The 9,679-nt window shown below is 58.8% G+C and overlaps 1 protein-coding gene across 1 annotated transcript in view; it reads right to left on the reverse strand.

Moving 5' to 3' along the window:
* CUL7 (cullin 7) overlaps positions 1–9,653 on the reverse strand; it is a 15,838-nt gene extending 6,185 nt beyond the window's left edge. The window contains exons 1-18 of the mRNA XM_024766238.1: positions 9,371–9,653; positions 7,945–8,532; positions 7,361–7,512; positions 6,723–7,220; positions 6,055–6,193; positions 5,761–5,957; positions 5,261–5,489; positions 4,179–4,416; positions 3,987–4,092; positions 2,753–2,980; positions 2,386–2,476; positions 2,111–2,282; positions 1,831–1,936; positions 1,432–1,527; positions 1,122–1,297; positions 856–989; positions 334–516; positions 1–74 (exon numbers count right to left, since the gene is read on the reverse strand). The exon at positions 1–74 is cut by the window's left edge and continues 13 nt beyond it. Of these exons, the coding sequence (XP_024622006.1) occupies positions 1–74; positions 334–516; positions 856–989; positions 1,122–1,297; positions 1,432–1,527; positions 1,831–1,936; positions 2,111–2,282; positions 2,386–2,476; positions 2,753–2,980; positions 3,987–4,092; positions 4,179–4,416; positions 5,261–5,489; positions 5,761–5,957; positions 6,055–6,193; positions 6,723–7,220; positions 7,361–7,512; positions 7,945–8,524 (3,399 nt within the window). The 5' untranslated portion in view covers positions 8,525–8,532; positions 9,371–9,653. The remainder of the gene's footprint in view (positions 75–333; positions 517–855; positions 990–1,121; positions 1,298–1,431; positions 1,528–1,830; positions 1,937–2,110; positions 2,283–2,385; positions 2,477–2,752; positions 2,981–3,986; positions 4,093–4,178; positions 4,417–5,260; positions 5,490–5,760; positions 5,958–6,054; positions 6,194–6,722; positions 7,221–7,360; positions 7,513–7,944; positions 8,533–9,370) is intronic.
* Positions 9,654–9,679: the final 26 nt, after the last annotated feature.

Here is a 9,679-nt window from a genome sequence, read left to right on the forward strand (position 1 = left end):
CAGGTTTCTCATGATGCTGCCAGGAAGCCCCCGGGTGGCCAGGGAGCTCCAGTCATGGCTTCTGTTTCTGCCCTCTGTGGAGACAGGGGAAGGGGCAGAGGCAAGGCAGTGGCAGCCCTCAGCTCCTGGGTCCCCATTCGAGGGTGAGCCTGGGGTTCTTTCCTGACATTCTGCCACCCAAAATGATGCTCCCAGGTGGGGGTGACACAAACCAGAAGATGAACAGGTTGGGCATGCAGGGAGGGGGGGTGAGGAGGGACAGACACCTGTAGTATGTGAGTTGGGGGAGGGAAGGCCCCCAACCGAGCTCCCGCCTGAGCCCCCAGCACTCACTGGGCCGAGGAGCGGCCACCACTGGAGGGGCTGCCTCGCAGGGCTCCACGTGCACCAGCAGGTGGGTGAGGCGGCGCACTCGTGAGGAGAAAGCTGCTGCGCGGCTCTGCGGGTTGTGGGCAGCCTCCCGACACTCCAGGTACTGGTCCAGCAACCAGCCCAGGGGGCTGACACCATCCTCATCTGGAGGTGGGGGAAAAACAAGCCAAGGCAGGGCATGTCTCCAGGGCAGTGGGGAAGCTGGGCTGGACAGGAGTGCCAAGAAAGAGCAGCAGGACAGAGCGATATGGCAAGCGAGGTAGCAAGGTCCCTCCTGACCATGTGGTGTCAGCTGGCAGCCAGGAGACACGGGAAAGGAGGCGGCCCCTGGGCTGTGAAGAGGGGGCTTGGGGGTACTGAATGAACGCAGGTATCCATAGGGCCAAGAGCATAACCCAGGTGGCTCTAGGCCAGAGCAAGAAGGGGCTGATGAGCAGGGCCGAGCAACGGGATAGTAAAGGGGCCAGGGGCAGGGACAGTTACCGGGGGAGGTGATGTTCTGCACCAGGGGGCTGACCAGGGCCTCCCAGCAGGTCTTGCCCAGTGCTCGGGCAGCTTCACTGTCTGGGAGGAAGCGATCGGCAAAATTCTGCTCCTGACGTAGAGCCCCGTTGAGTCTGGGGAGAAGAGTGGGGAGGAAGGTGTTGGGGGCTGGAGGCCTAAGTGACTCCTTAGGCCTAAGAGTCTACCAGCCTAAGATCGCCAGCTACCCCTCTCACGCACACAGGTACACACGCACTCACACACACCTAGAGCTCAGGTGCAGGAGGCTCCTGCGGTCCTCCGCGATGTCCTGGCTCCAAGCCTGCGCCCTGACCATGTAGAAGAGGCGTGTGTGGCGACACAGCTGCTCCCGGAACACCGGCCAGAACGTGGGCTTGGGGCCCAGGACCTCTAATCCCCGAATGCGCGTGTCGATGCCGCCCTGCAATGTGCAAAGGCCCATTTCCGCCAGCCCCATACCCTCCTCCGGAGGGGCTGGAGAGGTGGCCCAAGATCTGCAACGGTTGCAGGCCGCAGAGCCTCCTGCCCACGGCCGTCCCCCCTCCCCTGCCCCACCTGCTGGCAGCGCTTTACGCGGATCTGGATGACAGGCCAGAAGTGGTTCAGGTTCTCCAGGAGGACCACCCGGCTGGCGGACGGCATCACGTTCACCTGGTGGCAAGGGGGTGGCAGACAGAGAGCGCCGTCACGCGTGTGGATGGGAGTGCTGAAAGAACCCCAGTCTGCTCCTGTTGCCTGCTGTGTCCCTCCCTCCCCCAGCCCTGGGGTGTGCGGGGTCCTGACCGAGGGGTCCTAATGCCACCCTCACTGCTCAGGGCCTGATGCTGCCACACGGGCACAGCGATGGACTTCATCTACTATGGGGCTCAAAGCAGGGAGGAATAGAGGCATTTTGGGGTCTGGGCAGGAGGGTGGATCCCTTGAGGGGTGGCCTAATGGCACAGGGGTCCCTACCGAGTTGAGTTCCGTGTTAAGGGAGGTGGCGCTGTCGCCCCCGAACACCACCACCCTGGCCGGCATGTAGCTTGAGTCTTCACCAGCCACCAGCAGAGCCAGCTGCCTGGGAGCAGGGCAGAGGGACCAATCGGAACCGGATCCAGTCGTGTTCTCACAGACACAGCCGAGGGGACTCTGGTCACCTTCAGGGGGGTGTGGGTGCTTCCCCAAGACAAACGGCAGGGAAGTCACAGGACAGCGTGGGTGTGTGTCTAGGCACAGGCGTGGAGCACGTTACCTGACGAGGACGCCCTGTTGCATGTGTAGGGTGATGTAGTGGGAGCCGGTGCTGCCGCTGGACTCCCAGTAGGTCTTGGGGTTGCGGTCCGTCAGCTTGCTGGCCCGGTGCGGGTTGGAGGACACCTCCACCTTCTCCCAGCACTTGTCCTCCTTCACCTCCACGCTGGAGCCTGCGGGCAGGCGGGAAGGGGTGACGGTCACAGCCCTGGCAGGTGTGGAGGGAAAACACATGGAGGTGTGGGGACGTGGGGTGACGGGGGGACAGGCACGAACCCTGGCACAGGTATCTGAGGAACACGTCAAAGAAGGGGATGTTGATGGGGCGGTGCGTTCGTCTGTGGTCTTCGATCTGGCCCAGCACCATCTGCAGCCCGGACATCGGAGAGAAGGGGTGTGGGGAGGGGGCAGGAACATGGAAACGCACGTGGAGGAAAAACCCCAGCAGCAGCGGGACTAACTCCGTAACACTGGCAGAGCAGGACCAGCTGGGGAAGCGGGGCCAGGAACAAACGCCCCCAGGTTCACGAGATTCACCTGCCTTCCAACTTCAGGAACACAGCCCCTTCCCCTGCCACTGCTTGGGTTTCATACTCTTACCCAGCTGTGAACCCAAAGGCTTCCCCCTGCCCTCCCTCCTGACCTGGATACAGCCTCCCAGGATGTTGGTGGTGAGTTTCCGGTACAGGTGCGCATGCTTCTCACACTTGAACACCATGTCCCGCAGCTCCTGAGCCAGCTCCAGCTTTCCCAGGTGCTTTTCCAGGGCTTTGGAGATGGCATCTCGGGCTCCCAGCTGATTCAGCACCACGGCATAGTCCCTGCTCACCGAGGCCAGGTGGTGCAGGAAGAGGATCAGCTCCTGGAGCACCTGGGAAGGAGGCAGGGGGAGGTGAATAAAGGGGACAGACCACAAGCGTCTTCAGTAGTACAGACTACACACCAACTGTGTGCTGGGTGCCAGGGCTACTGCAGTTCACCGAGTGAGGAAGTAAAAAGACAAGGATGAGGAGACATGAGGGCTCGGTGGAATTAGAGAACAAAACAAACTGCCATGGAAAAGCCAAGAGGTGCCCTGGACCCTGGGGGTCTTGACTACTGATTACGCTGGCAATAGGTGCAGGGGGCATCCCCGGTTGTTTCTTTTCAGGCCCAGCTGTCCCAAGAACCAGCTGTGGGGCTGTGTTATGAGATGCTCAGCCCCCAAGCACAGACACGTGACAGCAAAGAGGGGGCCGAGAGGGACCAGATGTATGTGTGGACGCTCAGTAAGCCCACCACAGAGCTAAAATCTGGGTAGCCGCCAAAGGTGTGTGCTGCAGACACCCGCTGCCTCCATGACCCTAGTTCTCTGACCGCTTCCCAAGCCTTCTGTGCTCAGGAGCGCTCTGTGGCAGGGGACTCTGGGATGTGATGGTCCCCTCTGCCTCCTTCACCCCGCTTTCCTTCACAGGCCCAGCCAAACAGGAGCCACTGAGGCTCTTAATGTAATATAGATATCATCCTTTATGTAACAAAGGATATGGCAAATAAGATCCCCCATTTGGGTTATATCTGCAAAATAAAATACAGGAAAGATACATAAATTAATACAAACAGTTACCATTTGTAAGGGGCATGTGGGTGGCATTGGGAGGACAGGGACTCAGGTGGGAGTGAGAATTTTGTTTCTACCTTGTTATATTGTTTTGATTTGTGAACTGTGTGAACGTACGACCTATTTTTAAAACTACAATTCAATTTTAAAAATGAAACCCAAACCAAGAGCACAAAGTCTCCATGGTGCACTCTCGAGCCCTGCCCAGGGGGTCTGCCTTGCCAGAAGCTGCCTGGTATCCTCCCCCTCTCAGCATCTCCTCAGGGCAGGGCAGGGGTACCTCTCGGTCAGTGTCTGGGGACCGCAGGCAGGCCATGCAGGCGTCCATGGCCTCATGCCAGGGGAGCAGCAATGCTTCGGGAAAGTCCACCAGCCGCATCAGGATTCTGGGGAGCAGGGGGCAGTAGGAGAGAGATGTGCAGCCTGCCTCAGAGACCCCTCTGCCCAGCAGCGCCCCTCACCACCCCCTCACCTCAGAACGGCCAGGTGCAGGGCCTTGTTGGCCACGGGAGTGTCAAGGCTCCGCATCAGCGTGAGGAAGGGCTGGGGCTGCCGCTGCAGTTGCAGCAGGAGTGGCTTGACCTCGCTCTCCCGGGGCCCCTCTGAGCTGAGAGCTTGCTCCAGATCCAGGAAGATTTTCCCAGCCAGACCGTAACCCTCCACCAGATGCTGCAGGGGAGTGTTGGGGCACTGAGTCGGGGCTTCTTTTGCTACAGGAAAGGGGAAGTCACAAGAGTTGGCCATTGTTAGTGACGTGAAAGATCATAAAAGGAGAGACATTCATAACTCTCAACTCTTGTTTCCTCATTTCTCCTAAAAATATTTTACATTTCTTCCCCCTAAACGCCAAGTTTTGGGGATCTCGTAGCATCTCTTAATGTACTTTTTTTTTTTTTTTTTTTTGGTACTCTCACTTTTTTGGCCTCTCCCGTGGCGGGGCATAGGTTATTACTTAATTTGTTTTTTTTTTTTTTTTTTGTGGTACTCTCACTGTTGTGGCCTCTCCCGTCGCGGAGCACAGGCTCTGGACGCGCAGGCTCAGTGGCCATGGCTCACGGGCCTAGCCACTTCACGGCATGTGGGATCTTCCCGGACCGGGGCACGAACCCGTGTCTCCTGCATCAGCAGGCGGACTCTCAACCAGTGCGCCACCAGGGAAGCCCTCTTAACGTACTTTTAAGACAGCTTCATGACAAACTTTTGATTTTGTATTCTTAAAATAGCAAAGGAGCTTCCTATCTGCAAATAGCAGAGCATTTCCCTATATCTGGAAGCATGCAATAATCTGTTTTTCTCTACAATAGAAAAAATTCAGTGGAAGGGCTTTCAAGGCTTCAAATTTCTTGCAATGTTCTAACTTGACACTCTCCTCCATATTTTGGAGAGAGAACAATGTCTGCTTCTCTATTCACTGCTTATCTCGAAATTTCAGATTCTTCCTAAAGTGCCATCCCTTCCAGACAGGATTGCACAAAAACCAGCACAGACATCTCTCCCGGGCTAATGCCCTCCCAGAGGCCAGTGTGCAGAGCTGCTGTCTGTTTGACACCCCACCTTCCACTCTGGCTGCATCTGCTGATTCCTGAGGCTGGGCCTGGGCTTCCAGCAGGGATGGGTAGGTCAGCTGCCCTGCCAGGGCCTCGAGCCCGTATTTCCTGTAGACATGGCAGTTGAGCAGGTCCCTGAGAGCGCTGTCATCGAGTCGCTGTGGCAGAGCCAGCAGCAGGTCCTGGGCCAACTCCATGGGCACGGCCAGCTCGGCCAGGATCTCGTCGTCCAGAATCTGTCATCGGGGAGAAGCTCTCACTGCAGGCGGCTCTGCCGGCGCAGAGGCTCCAGAGGCACTTGCCAGGGGAAAAGAGTTCTGCATACACCTTCTCCATCCCCAGTCTCTCATGGGGGCTGCTCCCAAACAGCTCGCCAACATCTCCGAACATCCTAGACCCCTCCCCTGCAGCCCTTATGCTATCAACCTCCACTTCCCTTCCCGAGTCTTCCAAATGCTCTGTCACAGTCCAGCCCTCCAACCTCTGTGTGTCTCTGGGCAGCTCTACCTCCCCATCCAGGTTCTCCTGGAGGATCTGGAGAACCTCCTGATGGTCAGGTCCATCCAGCTTCTTGATGAAGAAGAGGAGCTCCCACCACTCGGCCTGGCTCAGGTGTTCACTCTCCTCAGCGTCCTCATCCTCAGGCAGCACGCAGGGCACGGCGTAGAGCTCTGCCATGGGCTTCCACCGCCAGGAGGGCAGGGCTGTGGAAATGAGAGGGGCACAGGGACGTCACTGCCCGCCCAGCCAGACCGCCGCTCCTCTGCACAGAGCTGATCCCTGCTTCCCCTCTGGGCTCACCTACACCCACAGCTCCACTGACCGCTGCCCCCTGGTACTCATCAGCCTCAACCACGTCTTCGATGTCTTCTTCAAAGCCCAGAATCTCCAGCATGTGCCAGTGTACCCAATAGGTGCGGCCTGTTGACTCCCACAACACCTGGGGGATATGGGAAAAAAGAGAGGGAAGGGGAAGAGAGCTCTCACCTAATGACTGGCTGTGGCCCGATGATGAGGACACACAGCCCTCAGGGTGACCACCTGGCCAGGTTTGGAAAAACCTCTAAAGAGCAAAACCTGTGGTATATGGAGAACACGTACACGCACACAAAGGATGCCTTCCCCAAACGGGAACAGGCTCTCTCCCCTCACCTATCCTTGATGGCTTATGCCCCACACTTCCTCCTGGCCTTAACCACACTGTCTTCCTGAACTTGACCTTTGGGATGGTCCTGCTGTATCAGTCTTCTTCCTGGGAGAGAGTTCTCCTGACCTCAGAGTCTCCTAAAGGCAGATTTTCTCAGCCTTCCAAACAGCCCCCCTCTCCACCACTGACCCCCTTTAAACCATTCCAATTTTCTTGGGGTTTTCTCCTTGGGTGGCCTGCAGTAGTCCCCTGTGTGGATGCCCCAGCTATGCCCCACCCAACACAGACCCCCAACGCCGGCCCGCCACCGCGCTCTGCTCACCTGCACAGGGGGCACGCCATTGTTGCTCTGCCGGAACTCGCCCTCGTCCCCGGCACTGATCTCCTCGTAGTCGTCCAGCATCCGCACTCGCATGCCCGGCTGCAGCGCGTCCCGCACGTACAAGGCATAGGTATTGCCACTTGCGAACTCAGAGCGAGGACGAAACCGCCTTGACCTCCTAAGGGAGGGCAGGGCCTGGGCGGGCGGGTGCCCTGGGCCTCCATCTGCCAGCCGGGGCTGGAAGATGGAACAGGAGGGCCGTGCCGAGGGCCCCTGTCTGCTCGAGGCCCAGTCCCAGCGCATGGCCTGTACCAGCTCCGAGATCAGGGTGCCCATGGCCATGCTGAACTCCAGCTCCAGCCGACCCCTCTCCCCACTCAACTCCTCGGGAGTGGAGCTCTGGGCTCCTGGTTCCACAGCACTGTCATTCAACTGATCCAAGAGGGAGGTGACGTGCAAATAGCGCTTCACCAGGGAGAAGAGCAGCCTTCCTGGGACCTGTAGGACACAATCTTTGGCCTATGTCCCCCTTGTTCCAGCTTTAGTGCCTCTTTGCACACTGTCCTCTGTGGACAGGTGCAAAGGCCTGATCCCTAGATTTTGTCCACAGCCACCTCCCAACACTCCGCACAGAATACCTGGGGCAGCTGAATGCCCTCGAAAGACATGGGATGTTCAGAGAGCGTGGCCTGTGCAAACAGTGCCAGCAGAGCACAGCGGCTGTCAAAATCCAGGTGTTTCTCAATGGCCTCCTGCTGGCTCAGTGACAGAAGGATCTGGGTCCGGGTCCCTGTAACCCACACCCCAATCAGTAACAGCTCCCTAACCTTGCCCTTCCCAGGCATCTCTCTTAGACGCTCTACTCTCTCACTCCTTCTGCTGCCACACACTAAGAATGACATGATTTGCTGATTTGCTTCAAAACCCAAAACTTACTATCTTATCCTAACCTATTACTGTCTCATACACAATAGTCTAATAGTCTAAACTCTTTCTCTGCATAGAAAGACAGTTAATCGGAAGTTCTTGAGGATTCAGTCTCCCCTTTCTGCGAGATGCCCACACTCACCTTCCCACCTCCTTTTCTTCCAATCCTAAGACAAGGGCAACAGAATCATTTACATACTGATGAGATTAGAGGCTTCCGTCACAGGGACCTGTGAGACGCTAAGCTGACCCAGTCCCTCTCCTGCTCCCCTTTCCTCCCCACACTGCCCCTCACCAGCATCATGGGAAGCCAGGGCTTGTATCATCCGGCCTGCGCTCCAGCGAATTTGATAATCGGGACTACTGAGCATGTGCATGAGCAAGTCCAGGACCCTTGGGTCTTTGAAGACCCCCGTGAGGGGCTCAATGCTGGCGTAGGCGCTGAGCACATGGACAGTGTGAAGCAGAGGGGCGGGAGGAATGGTGCCCTCACATTCCTCCAGCTGCCGAAGGGCCCTCTGAATCAGAGACTTCACATCGGTTTCCATCTCCCCCAGCACAGATTTGTCCAGGGCTCCAGCCTCCCCTGCTGTCTCCTGGGAGGGCCCGATGACCTGGCCATCTTCGCCCAGCATCTTGTGGCAGTTGGCATAGATCTCGTCATTGGACATCCATAGCAGGATGTGCTCAGCCTTGCAGTCCACTTGGTTAGAACCCCCTTCCCCGTCATCCCCACGCCGGAGGATGAGCCAGCGGATCTGGTACTCAGGATGCCCATCATGGCCCACTCGCTGGCGTATCAGCTCATCAGGATAGGCATGCAAGCCGGGCCCCAGGGGCACCCTGAATTCCCTGTAGCGGAGTTCCCCCACCATCCTGGCACCTGGCAACACAAGGAAAAGAGAATAGGCAAGCTAGAATGAGAGGGGAGGTCAGAAAATCAAGGACACCCAGAAGTTGGGACAGCAAATGTGGCAACAGCTGTCGGGCTGGGTGGGGTAAAGCAGGGCCCAGGAGTTGCCTGCTGCATGCTGGGTGGGGCCAGGCCTAAGCAGAGGAACACTGGGGTGTTTGTTCTGAAAGAACTCAAAATTTGGGGGCTAAAAGGAGGGCCCAAGGCCCTGCATGCAGCATGGAGCGAGTTGGTTTGGAGCAGAGGAAAGGGGACAGTGGAGGCAGGGCAGCCTTAGAATTAAAGTGAATCCCAGGGCCCTGGGACAGGCGGCAGCAGACCTGAGAAGGGGGTATGCGAAGCCCAGAGGGGTGTGTGTGTTTTGGGGAGCTGGGGATCGAGACCCCGAGTGAGTATGGGAAGGGGTGCTAGCTCCAGTGATTGAAGCATCGGAGAGTGAGTCTGCAGGGGCCAAAGACCCAGAGACCTGGTGGTGGAGTGAGGGCACAGGGCGCGACGGGCTAGGAGAAGGGGCTGGTAGGCTGGAGGCGCCTAAGGTTGGAGGCGCTTAAGCAGCAAGGCCAGTGGGGGCGACGTGAGGCCCCGAACAGCGTGCACAGGAGACCCGATGGGTGAGGGGCGCGAGGCTTGTAGGACCGGGTCGAAGACAGGAGAAGCCAGGGGCGCGCGGCAAGGTGCGGGGGAGGGGGCTAGGCCAGATAAACAGAATCCCGAGGCACGGCAGAATCGGGGGCGCGAGGCCCGGTGGGCGAGTGGCCGGAGGAAAACCCGGGCTCGGGGCGGGGGGCCGCGGCGGGGCTGTGGCCACCTCAGAAGTCGATGGGGGTCCCGGCGTGAGGCCCGTCCTTCGCCGAGCTAAGGACGCGACGCTGACTATGGCGGCGGCGCTGGCGGAGATTTGGGCTCCGCCTGGGCCCCCCGAAGGGGTCGAGGCGTAGAGGCGGGAGGGGGCGTGTTTCCGCAGGACAGGCGGCCGCAGGGGGCGTGGCGCGCGGGATCGAACGCCCTGGGGGCGTGGCGCCGTCAGCTCCGGGCCTGCGCGCAGGTCTGCGGCCTCCGGGGCCTGGCAGGGCGGGGTCTGTCCCCAACCAGCGGCGCCGCCCGCCTAGCTCTGGGG

The sequence above is a fragment of the Neophocaena asiaeorientalis genome, unplaced genomic scaffold, assembly GCF_003031525.2.
Source record: "Neophocaena asiaeorientalis asiaeorientalis breed wild unplaced genomic scaffold, Neophocaena_asiaeorientalis_V1.1 scaffold46, whole genome shotgun sequence".
NCBI classification, from domain to species: domain Eukaryota; kingdom Metazoa; phylum Chordata; class Mammalia; order Artiodactyla; family Phocoenidae; genus Neophocaena; species Neophocaena asiaeorientalis.